The sequence below is a fragment of the Poromitra crassiceps genome (assembly GCF_964638095.1).
Source record: "Poromitra crassiceps genome assembly, chromosome: 25".
NCBI lineage: Eukaryota > Metazoa > Chordata > Actinopteri > Beryciformes > Melamphaidae > Poromitra > Poromitra crassiceps.
Genome location: NC_139649.1, coordinates 10100376 through 10118283, shown reverse-complemented (window position 1 = coordinate 10118283; position 17908 = coordinate 10100376). Strand labels below are relative to the sequence as shown.

At 47.1% G+C, this 17908-nt stretch overlaps 1 protein-coding gene across 1 annotated transcript in view; it reads right to left on the bottom strand.

The window, feature by feature from the left end:
- The window catches only part of ncoa3 (nuclear receptor coactivator 3), a 54920-nt gene continuing 37012 nt past the window's right edge, over positions 1–17908 (bottom strand). The window contains exons 5-24 of the mRNA XM_083660916.1: positions 17315–17475; positions 14752–14852; positions 14154–14328; positions 13526–13717; positions 12854–12940; positions 12372–12515; positions 11600–11747; positions 10849–11420; positions 9588–10609; positions 9351–9474; positions 8525–8785; positions 8137–8349; positions 7662–7779; positions 6524–6695; positions 5286–5639; positions 4618–4908; positions 3999–4272; positions 3574–3766; positions 3115–3349; positions 1–2309 (exon numbers count right to left, since the gene is read on the bottom strand). Of these exons, the coding sequence (XP_083517042.1) occupies positions 2298–2309; positions 3115–3349; positions 3574–3766; positions 3999–4272; positions 4618–4908; positions 5286–5639; positions 6524–6695; positions 7662–7779; positions 8137–8349; positions 8525–8785; positions 9351–9474; positions 9588–10609; positions 10849–11420; positions 11600–11747; positions 12372–12515; positions 12854–12940; positions 13526–13717; positions 14154–14328; positions 14752–14852; positions 17315–17475 (4849 nt within the window). The 3' untranslated portion in view covers positions 1–2297. The remainder of the gene's footprint in view (positions 2310–3114; positions 3350–3573; positions 3767–3998; positions 4273–4617; positions 4909–5285; positions 5640–6523; positions 6696–7661; positions 7780–8136; positions 8350–8524; positions 8786–9350; positions 9475–9587; positions 10610–10848; positions 11421–11599; positions 11748–12371; positions 12516–12853; positions 12941–13525; positions 13718–14153; positions 14329–14751; positions 14853–17314; positions 17476–17908) is intronic.

Genomic DNA, 17908 nt, shown 5'->3' with positions numbered 1-17908 from the left:
CATCAATATCAACATCAAGGGAAAAAAATCTGTAATATACATCCTGTAAAATGACAGCTTATCTTGCCTCTGAATAAAGAAAACAAAATAACCGAGTGATCTCCAGCCTTTCTTTTTGCACTTTACTGAAACTCTATAAAGGTCGTTTTCCTGAAGTAACAAAATCTGGAAAACAAAATTACCGGTAAGTTATTTCCTGAAAAATAGAAGAGATAGTTTGATATGTCTTAAAGTGTATTCGGTTCCATTGGCATTCCTATTTCACAGCAAACTATGCTTTGTTTTTCTGGATATAAAGATGGACGTCCTACTGTGGGGTAAAGAGTTTCCAGTCCTCTCGGTACTGCACGGATAGCGTCCCACGGGCCGCCCCGCAGAACCAATGTGCCCTGTCGCCTTTATTCATACAGGACATAACCATCATGTTTCAAAGATTCATATGTTCCAAAGATTCATGATATGTACCCATTTACCATCGGCATAATATAACACATATAAAAAAAAAAATGTACACCAGCGACCTCAGAAACTATACAAAGATGTGGAAAAATATCTTTGGATTGCGCATGTTGAAAAGGTAGATTCTGAGAGTTGAGAATAACAGTCAAAGGAAGAAGGGGGCTAAAAATACACTCCACAGGGAGAACACTGGGAGGAGTAGGCCTGTTGGTGAAGTGGGCAGGACGTATTCCCAACTCCACTGTACTGTAGACAGACATAAACAACCAACCACTCATCCACCTTTTACTCCAGCTCGACACACAAACCCACAAAAACAAGACTCGATGTGGAGCAGCTGTCCAGACGCAGTTCACTTCCACCACCTTCCAATAAAACATCTGATAACGTCAAAGCACAGACCTTCAACTCATCAGATACTTGTTAAAAAGTAAAAGTGCCTCGCTAATACATGAAATACATGGCTGTTATCTTTTTAGTTTCCTGGGGGGGGAAATTACAAACAAGGGAAGGAAAACCCAAACACGGCTGCAATATTTGCAAAGGTTGAAAAAAGAAAAGGAAAAACTGCAAATCAACCAAAACAGTATTGACCTACAAGACATAAAAATACGACCAAGTCTTATACTCTGTGCAATAAAATGGCCCTATAAAAAGCATGTATATTTTTGTAGAATATTTACAATTCATATTCACAGAGAGGACATTGTGACATCTAATACTGCAGTACCATTTTGCTTGCTTATGACAGGGGATATGATGCTCAGTTGCAGTCTAAAGCATAGAGGCAAGAGTTATTGCTCCAATCTGCATAAAATAGTAACAAACTGTGCTTATATAGAACTTCCAAGGACTTCTGTAAGAATGAGGTGCATCCAAATGACAAGAAAGAAAAAGAACCCCCCATTGTTGTGAAAGCATTGAATCTCTAGTAAGGCTGTACTGACGAAGAAATATTGCAACAATCCTTTTCCATATAGACGCCTCCAGGTAAAGTGCAGCCACAGCCAGTCGTACCGTAGTCCCGTTCCGCTTCGCAGCCGTGCCGCCGAATACTGCGCCACAGCTTCACGTCGTTCAGGCGAACACGCAAACGTGTGTGCGCGCACACACACACACACACACACACACACACAAATACGTACACACACCAAGTTTTTATGTGTGGCTCCAGTGGGGACGCACCCCAGCCTGCACCACCATCTCATCCATAGATCAGTGATTCCCAACCAGGGGTACATGTACCCCTAGGGGTACTTGAGCCGCTTGCAGAGGGTACATGGAACAATTGGGGATTACAATTTATTTCCAAAATGATTAAAAAAAAAAAAAGTGATTTTATAAGCCCATTGCAAAAATGGTTACGTGCGCGCCACGATTAGCTCCCCCTGACAGGTGTCAACTGTTACACTACTCCTTGAAGAGGTCGCATCCACGCGTGTCAAAACTGCACGCCGTCCAACTTGCTAGCAAACATGGACGGCCCAAACACTGGCAGTTCAGTGACAAATATCCACCACAGCCACAGTGTTTTCTGTGTGGCGCAAAGACCAGTGAGGGGGCACTATTGGCACGGCAAAACAGCTCAAGGGGTACGACGTACATAAGACAAAAAAGGTTGGGAACCACTGTCCGAGATGAGCGGAGGTGCTGTATTGTCTCTGCGGTGCGTTCAGAGTCTCCTCGGAGAGGTTTGGGATGGAGGACTGTATATGTGTGTGCGAGTGTGTGTGTGTATGTGGAGAGATCTGCTGTGGCCAGCTCGTCTCCTGCCCCACACTGCTCTGCCACAGCTGGGAAGGCTCCAGACTCTGCTGCCCTCTTGTGGCCGTGTGTCCTCAGCAATACTTCTGCAAAGGACACAAGAACGGGACGTGTCAGAAGTCAGAATACACACACACACACACACACACACACACACACACACACACACACACACACACACACACACACACACACACACACACACACACACACACACACACACACACACACACACACACACACACACACACACACACACACACACACACACACACACACACACACACTCTCTAACTGGGAAACATTTATTTCTCTCTTCTTAATATTATTACAATATATTCCAGAGATGCAGCCTTGTTATTTCCCTTTGTTTCTCCATCCTCTTTCTTTTCATTTGACATCCATTCTTTCCATTTATTCCCTCCGCCAACAGAGTTGCCTGGATGTTGTTTTTAGCCTCGTTTGTCGGCAGGATCTCTCAAAAAGTTATGAATGGATTTGCACAAAACTTTTCAGAAAAGTAGGGCCAACTTAGAAGTGATTCAATCAGAAAAAGGTGGCTAACTTTTAGGGGAGAAACAGCAGAATAATAATAATAATAATAAATATTATTACAATAATAATAGAATAGAAAAACAATAGAGCTCCAGCACCTGCAGTGCTTGGACCCCTAAATAAACAAGCCTAAAAATGTGCATCAATGACGTATCTTCTTGATGGTCCAAGGGGAAAGATGGTTGCTTCATAGTTTTGCGTCAACAATTTCCCATCCCTTACTCTGAACATATGACGCTGCCATCATTATACACCTGGTCCATTTACTTGAATGTTCTGTGATATCTCTCTCAGCTGAGGCCACACTATACTCTTTCATGTCAAAGTGTCATTTACCTGATCGGGTCCCATTGGCATTCGACCCATTCCCATGGAGTTCATGCCCATCTGGCCCTGCATCTGACCCGGCATCTGACCCTGCATCTGACCCGGCATCTGACCCGGCATCTGGCCCATCTGTCCTGCTGCGGCCCCACTGCCCGGCCCGGGGCTGCCCATGGAGCTGTTCATCATCATGGGTCCAAACTGGCTCTGGCTGCCCTGCTGTGGGAACTGCTGCTGCGGGTATGAGCTGGGAGACCAGAAAAGAGAAAAAAACAGCAAATGTCATTTACCTGCTCCACCTAAATATGCATTACAAAATAATAAGCCTCTTGAGTACAGAACTTTATAATTTTACGGTGATGCCACCACAAAACCGCAAGTAATTAACTATTAAACCGGAAACCTATGGGGTTGATTTGAATAATTACCACATCTATATAAATCGGAGTCACAGAAGCGCATGCTACATACTTGTTGCGTGGCATGCCGCCCTGTGGCCAGCCCTTCATGTCCCCTGACTGGTACATGGGCCCTGCCTGCGGGTTGCCCTGCATCCCTGGCATCATGGCGTTCTGAGGAGGGCCTCCCATTCGCCCAGGCATCATGTTGCCTGGTGGACTGCTACCTGGACTCATGAATGCTGGGTCCCCCTGCTGGCTCATCGCTGTAAAAACAATCACAGTGAGAGGAAAGTTATGAGCATGGAACTTGAAACCACCAATCAGAAATGTTCCATACAATGTAGTCATTGTCTGCAGCTGGAATATATCCTGAGGTGGCAAAAAGAGTTGTATAGCGGTCTGTTACGTTTCCAACTAATGACCACCTCTGTCTCAACAACTGCCCCAGTCAAACGTCCTTGGCTACATTGATAAGAGATGTAGAGGGCAAGTCACCGTAGTTGCCTCCATAGTTGAAGGCTTGCTGTCCAGGCTGGTTCATGGGGGGTCCTCCCATGGGGCTGTCCATGCCTCCTGGTGCGGTGACATTAGGAGGGGGGCTGAAGCCTCCCACTGCCCCCTGCTGGTGCTGCTGCTGCTGCTGCTGCTGTTGCTGCTGCTGCTGCTGCTGCTGCTGCTGCATCAACATCATCATCCGCTGCCTCCGCATCTGCATGCTCATCATCTCCCTGCTGCGCTGAGCCATCATCTGGGCATTCAGGAAACCAGGCTGAGGAGGATTATGAACAGCTTATCAGTGACACTAACTGTAGATAGATATAGTGATCTGCTGGGGGAGTTCATGTGCACCTGGCTTTATTTCAAGCAGCTTATAAGCTTATGAACCCGTGAAACGACGCGCCTACTTGTGACCCCCCCATTGCAGGCTGCATACAGATTGGTGGGACACTTTCAGGTTGTTTCATTTGATTATCAGAGGAGGCATAGAGGCTGAAAACTATTCAGTATTTAACAAGAAACGGGTCATCTTGCGAGCCGAGGTTGAGAACCACTTATTTAAAAGTGCCAAGCGAATGTACATTGCATTAGATGTGAGGGAGCGGTGACAACATACCTGACTACCCATGCTGGGAGGTTGCATGCCAGGTTGCATGCCAGGTTGCATGCCAGGTTGCATGCCAGGTTGCATGCCAGGTTGGATGCCAGGTTGCATGCCAGGTTGGATGCCAGGTTGCATGCCAGGTTGCATGCCAGGTTGGATGCCAGGTTGCATGCCAGGTTGGATGCCAGGTTGCATGCCAGGTTGCATGCCAGGTTGGATGCCAGGTTGCATGCCTGGGCGCATGGCAGGGTTTCCTCCAGGGACATTCTCCATTTTAATGCCTTGTCGAGTCTGGTTCATAAACTGCAAGATGAGACAAGATACAGACGTCAGCAATTATGTCGATTGGTTTATTTGGATCCCCATTAGTTGGCTGACTGTATATATTTGATTTGATTTGATTCCATTTTATTTCAAATATGCAAGAAGAAAAACATTTACAATTTACAGAATAAAAAACAAACAAAGGTCTCACTTTTTTTTTCTTTTCTTTTTTTTCTTTTTCTTTTTTTTCCACTTCTTAGCATATTTGAAAGGGAGTGGGAAGAAGTATAAACTTTTTTAATCCCACCCCTTTCATTAAATCATAACATAATCATAAAAACTGTATATATATTGCATATATATACAGGTCACTACTGTAAAGTTCAATTATGATCTGTGTGTGTTTGTATGGTCACCTGCTGTCCTTGAAGTCTTTGCTGTAGCTGCAGTCGAAGGGGCTTGGTAGCGTTCATCATGCGAGGTCTCATCATATTGGCGCGAGGGTTGCCCATCCCTGCCATGCCGGGGAAGCCCCCGGACTGGCCCATCGGACTCATCATGGGGTTGAAACCTGCAGGAGACTGGCCTTGCATGGGACTGCCACCGTAGCCGGCCGGCATGCCCATAGAGGGCGGCCCTGGGGGCCCGGGGTAGCCTTGGCTATACATGGGCTTCTGGTCCAAGCCCATGGAGGAGTCTGTCCCTGGGAAGGGCTCCGACGGCGGGCCTTGAGCCCGGCCCTGCGGCGGCTGCCCCTCAGGTCCCTGGGACTGTGGTAGGAAGAAGTTGCATGTCATGTTATTTTGGCTCATCGATGGGCGTTTAGTATTGAAAATGGGAATTAACTCATTGAGTGCCAGCCACTTTTGGAGAACGGACGCTCCCAGTGCCAGAGTTTCAGAGCGTTTTCAGTGATTTCTCGAGGCCCACAGAATATTGTGTGATATTACTATGTAAACACCGAACACGCACAAAGAACGATGAAAGTCTATTGTATCATCAGCAAAAAAAAGTTTATTGATACAATTTTCCGTTCTTTAGTTATGAGCCGGAGAAGATAGGTTGTTTTGAGCAAAAACATGTGTTTCAAATTAGAAGCTGAGATATTCCGCCTTTTGTGAAATGAAGCATTTCAAGCACATTCACTGAGTCTGAAGCTAATATTTTCTGATGTAGTGACGTGGTGTAGTTGTGTGGTGCCCTGCGTGCCCCACCCCCCTCTCCCCCCCTCAGCTGCAAACTCCTCCCCACACTAACACACAGCCTCACGCACCCAGCGTCTATTTTCGGAGTGCTCCGTTTTTGTGCGCCGGCTCCCAGCGCGACACGGAAAAGCCAAACCGGACTGCTGAGAATGGGTTATACACCTTCAATAGCTACAATATTTGTACAGGAGATGCAGGAGGCTTTGATCCACGTCCCACCGCCAAAAAACGCATTTGACGTTGATCGACGTCATTGGCATTCAACGTCACTATTTACTTTGACGTCGATCGACGTCATTGGCACTCAATGAGTAGAGTGAACAACCTAGCTTGACAGTGGTGGTTATGCGCTAGAATTTCCTAACTGAACATGCTTTAATGAAATATACACTATGTAATTGTGTGCAATTGTGTAACATAATGTACAGTGTTAGCAGAGGCCGTCTTACCTGGCCTACAAGGTCGGCGATGCCTAAGGCTCGGTCGATCTCCTCTAGGGCGATGACATCTGTGTTGTTGAGCAGAGAGTCCAGCTGGTCCAGCAGCGCTCGTTCATCACTCTGGCCCTCGCTGGTGGACGGCGGCACCAGCAGCTCGTCTAGAGGGTTCCCAAACTGGCCCCTAACACAACCAAAGACACAGGAGAGGTTCAGTCTTTTCAATCGCGTCTCTACTTATGAAACAATACCAGTGTGATAATGGAAAATAGGTGGTCAGGTGAAACAAAAAAATACTTGCAAAAACATTTCACTACAAAAGAAAGTAATATAACTAATATAACTAAAAACAAAAACAAAGAAAATCTTCATAGCACATTTTTGGTAAAGCTATGAAGCTATAAAACGCAAACCAATGTGGTCCGACAAATTTAGGCAATGAGGAATAATGCATCCCTTCTGAGTACTGTGTCTTCGTTTGTGTCACAGTTACAAGAATCACAATTCAGTGATACAAAGATGATGTAGGGAGTTAAAATGTGCTATGTGTAAAACTTTGAAGCAGAGTGAGACAGAGAAAGAAAGCGAGAGAGAGAAGAGAGTGTGCTATTCCAAGGGTGGCCTGATGGTGGGCCTAGGCAGTCCATGGTGTTGGCAAAATATAATTGAGATTGAATCCATTTTATGATGATGAGATTGAAACAATTCTCTGAAGATGCCAGGACAAAAACGAAATAGCAAAAAATAAGGACAATAAACACAGACAGTAAGTCAGAAGGACAATAAACACAGACTGTAAGTCAGAATGCAGAACTGCGTGGGAGAGTGTTTACGTGCGTGAAGGAGAGCAAAAGACGACAATTGAGACAGAGTGTGAATGTGTATGTTACCGAGGGAAAAGAGCTTGGTCCATCAGTTAGTTTAGGTTCTACGTCTATCTCTGAAATTGTTGAAAGATGTGAATGTAACTATTCCACAGTCAAAACCCACGATATCTAATGTATAACTGCAAGAAGTCCAAATAAATCTGGAAAAGTGCGGGTCATCATCACACATCACAACATGTGTGGTGTGAATTCAATTTAAAGTCAACTTTCTGTGAATCCCTGAAGAAGCAAAGAAGGTTTTGGCACCGGTGCAAAGTGCTTACCTGCTTGTGTTACCCTGCGGTCTGTCCATCCCCATAGCAGAGTCTGGCCAGGAGGGGGAGCGAGGTGGGGGGCCTTGCCCACCAAAGGGGCTCATACGCATATTGGCTTCATTGGACCCTACAGAGGCAGAAAATGGATAGCGTCGGATTAAAATAAAGAAAACTGAAGCATGAAGTGCATCGTGGGATAGATAGAGGTGATCTCTCACTCATTGCAAGTTAAGAATTTGCCTAGGATTCGACTTCAAGGCATCTTTAGCTTGATTTATACATCAGGAAAGCACACTACAACACTAAAAGTGCCTTCACTTCACTTACATTATATGTGCTTTTATTCTGTTATTTTTTTATTCCCTTATCATTGCAAACATACAACCACCAGCAGGCTGCAAATACAGTATCGACCACGGTTGTACCGTACATGCAACCTTGTAATAATACATCACACATGGCACAATGGGTACATGGCACATACCCATATCCATGAGTTGCTGCTGCAGCATAGACCTGGGGTTAGCAGGCACACTGTTGGAGCGATTCATCATGGGCCCTCCCATCATGCCCGCACGGCTCATACCAGGGTGCCCTGGTCCACCCGCAGGGTTGGCACTAGACCTCGGCATCCCCCAATCCCCCGGCCCTGCCATGGGAGGGCGCTGTGGCATTCCCATGCCTCGGCCCATACCTCCTAAGAAGAAGAAAAAAACCGTGTTTACAATTGATAAGCTTAGCTACCTAGTGCACAATATATCATGATGACCCTATAATATATGCACTCAATACATCTGGGGCTGGGATAGTTCTTCGGTTGAATCACCAGAGAATCATTTTGTGCACGCAAAAGAAGTAAGATGTTCATTTACTTGTGGCAGCAGCGCCCCGTGGTGGACACACACCCATGCCTCCAGGAAAGCCATTGGCCGCGGTTCCAGTTCGGATGGGAGCCTCCATGGTCTCCTGTTTGACGAGAGTGGGACAGGGGACGTTCCTCCTCCCAGCCAGCCCCAGCCCCACTCCCACTCCCACTCCCACTCCCACCTCTCCACTCATGGGCTTGGCATCCAGAGACAGGGCTCTCTGGTAGGGGCCGCGCTGGCCTGGGGCCATAGGGCCTCTCTCCCCATCTGAAACGCACATAACCACAGGGTTAGGTTACTACTTACTACCACCCAGCCAGGCTGTAAGATGACACTATTAACCTGGGAACAGGTACTGCTTAAAAGGGATGCAGAGAAAGAAAAAGCACAACAAAAATAAGTCAAAACCTATTCAAAGTCATTTACATAGATTCTTCTTCATCACTCCTTCATACTTTCTGTGACGCACATGACCTCCGTATGAACACAGACGGGCGTCCATGAACATCGGCATTCATGCTTCTCATGCTTTTGGTACAACCACGCACCTGAAACCACTACTGTACTTTATAGAGAGGTGCTGTAGGAGAATTCAGCTCTCCAAAGCCCTCAAACAAAAACTGTGGTTCTGGTTCCTCCTCATTCAACCAATCCTTGGTTTTTGCTTTGGTTGCCAATGCCTCATCTTGGCCATGTGCACTCTGCTGCATTTGTTTACATGTGAAGCTGAAGCATGAACCAGACTGAAGTCTGGTAATGTTTTGTCCATACAATATACTGAAGTAGACCACCTTACTGAAGTAGACCACCTTACTGAAGTAGACCACCTTACCGTGTAAGCTGTCGGGCATATTCCCCTGCTTGTTTCCCACTTCTTTCCCTGCTCTGGAGTCTGCTTCAGGGTAAAAGCTAGAGCTGTTCCTGGGGGCTCCTAGAATGGTTTCTAGGGTCTCCAACTGCAAGAACAAGACATGTGGATGAAGAAACAATGTCCTATGGAGGATTTGAAAATATAATTCTACATACATACAAGAATAGTTGTCTCTTTATTTTAGGCAAGTGTCCTTACATCATCAGGGGGCTCCACCTTGACCTTGCCATCCATGGAGTGGGGGTCAGAGCTGGTGACCCCTGCCCCCTGGGCCCCCCTCCCCTCCAACTCCTCCAGTTTTGGCTTGATATCGCCGCTTGCTTTGGAGTCGTCCTTATTGAGGAGGTAGTGGAGGAGGGCGTGGGTCTTCTCCTTCTTAGGGCTGTGCTGCTCCTGCTTCGACTCGGACCCCCTGGCCCCTCCGGCCTCCGGCCCACCGGGATCCAGGCTGCTCTTCCCGGTGGCCTCGGCCGTGATGCGGGCCACCTCGTCGGGGGTGTTCCCGTTTTGCAGGAGCTTGTGGAGGATCTTGTGCTTCTCCTGCAGGGACTGATTGGTCAAATGTCCTGTCCCACCGGTAGAAGACACCGCTCCCAGACCCTGCTGTCCCAAACCGCCTGTGGACGAGGACACGCCCGTAGAGGAGGGGCTGGTGACACCGGCTGTGCCCTCCTTGGCCTCCGGGGTGGAGCTGCGGCCGGAGCTCGGCGTGGGATTAGGTGGCACCAGCTCATCCGTAGGGGAGGTGAGGAGCTGCAGCAGCTTCTTGTGGCACTTGGTGTCGGGGACCCGTCGGTTGGGCTCTCCCCGAGCCGGATCCCCCTCTCTGCTGGCCGGACCACCCTCTCTGCTGGCCTGACTGTCTGGCTTGTCAGCGGGGCCGTCGGTCGTAGGGGTGTGCGGGTGCTGATGCGACTGTTGCTCCCCTCCGGCCCCCAGTGAGCTGCCAGGGCTCTTGGAGTCGGAGTGGGCCGGGAGGCCTGCTTTACAGGGCCCTCCCTGAGCCTGGCTCTGGTTGGTGGAGTTGACGCTGGGGGAGCCGTCTGGCTTGTGTAGGGGAGGAGAGGTGAGGGGGGAGGGCATGGGGTTGCCCACTCCCTCACTTATGGCTTGGAGGGCATTCAAGGAGCTGCTAGAGAAGCTGGTCCCTCCTCCTCCTCCTCCGCCTCCTCCACCCCCAGAGTTACCTGGGTGGTTGGAACTCATGGGAGAGTTCATACCTGCAGAAGACACAGCCGGAGGCATATGAGCAATCTATAATTGCAATTATAGTGAGATTATAGGTGTAAAGGAATGTCTGGATTAAGAAATGAAAAGGGAAGGGCATGCACATCCACTCTGTTGAACAGGTGCAGGACAAACAACAGATCAGAAAATTGACTCAAATCAGCCCCCACAATTACAATGGTTGATACCAGTTCTTGCCACGTTTGAGAAGGTTGGCACTTAAGACACATACCTCCAGGTGAGAAGGGGCTGGCACCCATCTTGGGGCTCCCTCTGACTCTAGGTGAGCCCATGACGTTGTGTGGGGGGCCGTTCACCCCTGCACTGGCCTGAGGGGGACTGGTCATTCCCAGCCCATACCCTCCTCCTCCTCCTCCTCCACCGCCGCCACCTCCATGGAACTGACCCATCTGCTGTTGATGTTGGTGCTGCTGATGCATGCCGTGGTGACCCATCTGACTCATTTGACTCATCTGGTTCATGGGCCCCATTTGGTTTGCAGAGTTCATTTGATTCATCTGATTCATTTGATTCATCTGATTCATCTGATTCATCTGACCCATGTTGTTCATCTGGTGCATGGAATTCATCGGATGCATCTGGTTCATAGGATTCAAGCGGTTGCCCCCAGCGTACTGGGGCGCTCCTCTATGCGGCATGTTGCCCTGCTCGGCCATGCCGTAGCCCCTGTTCATGCCCATGCCCCCTGCTGGACCCATGTTCATCTGCGGGTTGGGGTTGTTCACGCCCATGCCTTGAGGCCTCATGGCTCCTCCCTGGTTTCCACGGTAGACATTCTGCTCCCTAGGTTAAGAACGTGGGAAATGATAAAGATTTAATACAATTGCACGTGCAAAACACAGTGAGACACAAATCTCTAAAATGTGAGAATGATGATTTGGGGAAAGCACACTAAAGGCTAGTCCCAGAGAGAAGGTGGTGATGGGTATAATGACAACGTGAGTGTTGAGGGCATTGTTCACCTTTGTAGCAGGTGTGTGGAGAGGAACGTGGGTGGCTCATTCGAGTTGGGATTCCTGCAGAGATCACTCCTGGTCTGAGCTGTGACCGGGGTGCCGTCGGAGAGAGAGAAGCGGTAGAGCGGGGTCTCCGCGTGGCCGTGAAGGAACGCTGACGGAGAGAAGACAAAACACAATGAAAATGAGCCGACATGGGAGATGTACAGTATCAACAGACAAAAGACGAGAAGAAAATTGTGTCAGAAGATGGTGTAGAACAGGGATACTCAACTTGCTTTGCCCGGGGGCCACTTTCGTGAAATGATAGAAGGCCAGGGGCCAGTTAATAACCAATCAATATACATTTTTCTGTAGCGGATTGTAGGTTTTTGGGGTGTCAGCCGGAGTTTAGTCTGACAATGTTGTGCACACTGGATAGTTAGTTAGGTTAAGTACATACATAAGTGCCTGGGTAGCGAGCAGACGGCGGTATTTGACAATTTAGATAATCATAGATTATTGAAAGATATTCCATATTCCAGATTGAAATGCTATAACAGAAGTGGAGTAGGCTATTGGCCAGAATGACATGAACATTTGGACACTTATTCAGCGGGTATCTTGCATGTTGCGTTCAGGTGCACTGTAAAAAAAAATATATATATATATATATATATTTTTTTTTTTGCAATTCCATCGCGGGCCACACAGGGGGCGCCCGCAGGCCGCATGTGGCCCACGGGCCGCCAGTTGAGTATCACTGGTGTAGAAGAGGTAAAGGCAAAGAACTACGTACCGTCGTGGTAGTGGCGTTTGTAGGACCAGGGTTGTCCCTCGCTGCGATGGAGGAACATCTGCATGCAGCGCCTCACCAGGTCCTCCCAGCCTGGACGCATCGTCGTGTGGAGTGAACTCTGCTGTTCAATCTCAATAAGTTTACCTGGGGACGGACAATTAAGGTCACACAATGGTTTACACAATGGTTAACAGCTGGTGGTTGTAAAATAGAACTGGGTGTAATAATGTAAGTCGGCAGAAAACAGAACTGAGTTATACACCAATTAATTTGAGGTATGATGCGTATAGGAGCGACTGATTGGTATGTAAGGAGTCTATCAGGAGGAATTAAAGGCCTGTCCCCCTTTTGACACCTGTCCCAAATAGGTCAGTTGAATTCAGTGATTGAAGCAAATAAAAGCCTAGGCTATTAATTGTATTATTATTAGTTTTACAGTATGTGCTCAATTATGTGACAGCTGTAGCAAAGTGGAAGCCTACCAGACAGTTCGTGTCGAGTGCTGAACCTCTCGGTCCTCTCCAGCGCAGTGATGCGTCGCGCCACACAGATCATACATGACTGCAAATCTGAATAAAGTCACAGATACAAACATCAGTACAATGCAAACTCCTCATATGACGACATTAAGAGATCGGAGGTTAGGATATTTGTTTATAAGTATATTATAATCTGGGGGACTAGAGTAAAAAATATACTAAAATAGAAATAGGTGATTGGCTGCACACTAGGTGTAAGCACAAGTGCAGATACAGGGTAATGTAGATGAGTTTAATTCTGATCAGTGTTGAGAGTGGATGTCAGGACGTGAACCTTCTGGAGGTGTTGTGACCAACAAAATATCTGCGATGATGGGAGGTGCCCACTTGATAACTCCTATGACCAAGCCACTCTCACCCACCCCTGTTGCCTCTAACATCCAAACGATGTTTCAACACCCACATAGTGCAAAGGTTAATTACATTACATCCTTGGTTTTGGCAAATAAAAAATGTTCATTACTGGTATTTATAATTGTTTAACTGTACTGTTTTCACACTTGTGCTTTCATTGTGGAGCTGATTTCCGTTCCGAGGCAAGGAGAAGAAGAATCAGGGTTTTCTGTAAATCTGAAATTGAATGAAAATGTCAAAAGTCATCGTGATGCTTTCTACCTTCTCCCTCCTCCATCATGGCGCGGGGCTGGGTGAGGGCGAAACACTGCATGGTCTCGTAGCGGTGGCCGCCGTGCCCCTCGTCTGACGGCCCGTGACCCTGGCCGTGGAGGAACTTCACCAGCATACGACAGTTGAAGGTGTGGCTCTTCTGCCGGGGTGCCTCTCCACCCCACGACGCCCCATTTGGTGCTGGTAAGATAGAACCATGAGGGTACAGTGAATTGAGAGAAAAGCTCCTGAAGGTTGAATGGATTAGCAGGTGAACAGATGACTATGATTTCTGCAATCAGATTGCAATCAGATTGCAGAAAATGCATGTTAACGCCAGGTGTAAATGGAATCAGGCTGAAGTGATAAAATACAATCTGATTGCAATCTGATAGCAGAAAACGCATGTTAACGCCAGGTGTAAATGGCCTCTATGACTGGGCCTGTGTGTGTGTGTGTGTGTGTGTGTGTGTGTGTGTGTGTGTTTTAGTGTAGTCCCTGTGTGTTTGTCTGCATGAGCGTTCAGGTGTTCAATTATTCATCCACAGGTGAGTGTGTGATCATGTTTGTGTGAGTGTACTTATGTTCTTGAATGCGTTTGCACACACACACACATGCGTATGAGCTCACATCTCACCATTGGACTTGGGGAGGTTCTTGTGGAATTCCTCCCTGTCGTCCTCGTGGAGGATGTTGTACACACTGGTGGTGATCAGCTCCTCCTGCTTGTACTGCAGGTACTGGGTCACGTTATCGGACACAAAGACAATGCTGCCCTCCCGGTTCACGACAAACAGAAAACCATCCAGGGCCTAGGAACAGGAGGAGGGAAACGGAGAGTTGAACTTATTGATGCACATAATTAAATTATACACACACCCCAACCAATCACCACTCCTCATGCCTAAACCCAACCTCCTCATGCCTGAACCCAGACCAATCGGAGGCAGAGTAGGGCGGGTCATCCCGCCGGACGTATCCGTTTTTTTTTAATTCATTTATTTATTGAGTGCATGTTCATCAACATATTACAGGGAGAATGACATGCTAATATTCCAAACTCATTTCTTTAAACCAAGACACGCCCCCTCCACCAGCCTTCCAGGGAAATGAAACTTCTCTCAACTAGATTGTGAGCAATGTCAGAACTGATCCAGCATATGGAAGGGTAGCTGATTGGGTCTAGGACAGGTCTTTTGCCCCCCCCCCCCTCCAGTGAATGCCCCCAGGCTGACCTGTAGGAGCAGCGGCCCCAGATGGTCCTTGTCAATGACCCCTTGACCAGTAGAGGAAACATCCGCCTTCTGGACATCGTCATCGTTGCACGAGCTCTTTCCTGAGGACAGATCACACAGTCACATTACCGACGATGGGAAGTATCATTTAGCATTAGCATAGCATAGCATCTAGACATTTTGCTCTGGTACTTCACATAATTTGAAAACATTTCCAATGTGTGAGCCAGCACGAAAAGTGACATTTCACTCGGCGATCAACAAAGACTTTTTGCAGTGACTTTTCATTTAGAAGACAGAAGCACTAAGCAGCTGACAGATGGTAGAGTGGGGAAAAGCAAGAGTTTATGTAAAATAACCCTGACAGGCTCATCTGGTCAACATTTCTTTTAGCAACAAAACATCCTCCATTTTTTAAGTCAAATTGAATTATTACTTTGAAGGATAATTTGGCAGGGATGCATTTGACACTCTGGTAACACTGACTAGAAGACCGATTAACAACACCTAATCACAAATCCTCATAATGTCCCTACAATTCTTGCTGAAATCTAATGACCTAGCCTTTGGAGGAATTATGGTTGATTTGGAGGATTAAAACCTGCGGAGACTGACGACTACATGTCCTCTGGCACTGTTTTAGTGCACAGTGCACACAAACATTACCAGGTAACACTACATAACTTTTCAGTCAACTCAGCAATGTGGTGTACTTTTTACAAGCTGGGCGCAGGCAGGAAAAACAGCACCAAGACCAATTGAATCACCGTATAAAAGCGCCCTCAAAATCAACGACAAAAAAAAAATATCATCACTGGATTCACTGCCATATATATTCACCAAATACAATATGTTGAATTTTGACAAGCTGATTGTGCACTCAAACGTCTGCTAGGTTCTACTAGGATTATTCATGATTATTCATGATGAACTTTGTTGCACTCGGCTCAGCAGCAGCAACACGAGCCACTAGCTCAACACATCGGAGATCGGTGCAGAATTCCACATCCACAAGACATCCTTTGGTCAATCATCCTTTTCTTTTACGCCCATAAAACAATGGAACAATCTCCCTACAGATCTAATAACAACAAATCTTCAAACTTTCTCCCGATTTAGCAAAGTTGCACACATCTGTGAATTAGTTTTGTTGGTGTGTGTATGTGAGGGGAGGTGGGGGGGGGGGGGGGGGACTGTTGCAGGGTTGGGGATGCTGAGTATGATTGTGTTTGAATATTCTTATCGATTCTTCGCATTCTTGTACTATTTTAATGTTTAATGACTGTGTTTGTGTGATTGTTATTGTTTTATGTACTCTTTTAGTGCCCAGGGAAATTAGCATTTGCGAAAACCTGGTACACTACATCTCTCCTTGTTCTACAAGGTTAATGTTCTTTGTATCTTGTCCCTGTTCAAATAAATAAATTCAATCATCCAGGTTTCTTCTTTGGTGATCATAATTTCACCACACTGCCACTGTGTGCTATAACTTTCAATGCAATGTCGGCCACCAGGTGGCAGCACAATTCATGGGTACATGATTAGCATGCCTTTCTATTTTTAAAATCACCATGTGTCTGAGGCTTTGTTAAGATACCACTCTATATAGCAGGGGGTGGGAACTCTGGGTAATTTTGGAAAGCGTGGACAAATAATTTGGCGTTTCATTTATTGCCATTTCAAAACAGCCTAGCTGAACTACCAGACAGAGAGCTGAGCTGGGAAAAAGGGGTAAACATAAAAAAGGAAGAGACACCTGAGGAAAGGATTGGAAAGGTAGAAAGAGGTGTGAAGGGTGGGGGTGGTGGTGGTGGTGGTACGACGGACAACAGACGGAGGAGAGGAGAGAGACGAGAGAGGTCCTCCATCACCCCCGTCCTGTAGCTATGGCAACCTGGCTGCACAACGCTGGGAGCAGCAGCAACCAGCTGTGACCCTCTGGGTAGATTCCAACAGGATAGCTTCGCTCTCTCCTCCTTCACCACTTCACCTCACAGAGCTCATCTTGAGCATTGCTAAAATAGCTGGAAGCAAACAGCCCGCCTTTCGCTTATGCAATTGTGTCAGACCTTCAAGATGATAGTACAGGGGTGTAGTAGGGGTAGGAGCGTGTTTCTTTTTTTTGACAAGGTCTAGAATGGATTCTGAGTGGCCAGTGTCATCATCAGTCTCCTAGAGAGAGAGGCAGGCAGGGTTTGGCACTAACAGATACACACTGTCACCGACAGCCTTGAGCCATCACCAGCACGGATAGGGCTCAATTACTGGTGTTCATTTACCCCCCAGCGATACAAACACCCCACCTGGCTGTCTGTCTGTCTGAAGCAGCCTGACCATGAACCAAACTCAGCACTTCATCACTGCTATTATTCTGTTCTAACTGCACGAGCAGTTTGACCAGATTTTAAAAGTATTCAATCTTTACTCTGCCCAAAACACAAATAGAGAAAAATGAATGATAATATTCCCTCCATTTATAAAAAAAAAAAACCTATGTTGATATGTGGGTTTAGTTTGTGACTAGGGATGCATGGGCGGTGATTTGCACTGAGGTGGTGGTTACCTTGCTCTTTGATTTGTCTGATCTGCCTCACGGTCTCCTTGAGGATGGCACATTTGTCAGGCTTGACGTTGAAGCTGTCGATGTTGGAGAGGTTGGCGGAGATGAGCTCGGCCAGCTCCTCGATGTACTTGCTCTCCTGTTCCCTCCGACGCTTGTCACACCTGCCGGGGGGGGGGGGGGGGGGGACCGGAGAGGTTAAACGCGTTGCCATGACAATCCCGCCCCCTCGTAGCTATTATGGTCTGCATGCATACGGCCGGCCCCGGGGCTCAGATGCTTCAGATGGTTGCCAGCAGACAGACAGACAGTTTGAACTGGGGGCAGGGAAGGCGACGTGAGGCCAGGATGAAGGGAGCGTCCTCATGCGCTGGCTGACATGTAGGTTCTGGGTCTTGGCAAGGACCTCCACGATACGATACGTGTCACAACACATGGGTATATGACTGTATCATGATACTTTGCGATACGATACATATTGCGATATATTGCAATAGCCTCTACATAATTTACTGAATATTTTAAAAAACCACCCAGGTAGTGTAATAATATGTACATCGCATTATATTGAATTGTCAAAACTATTTAATTCAAAAT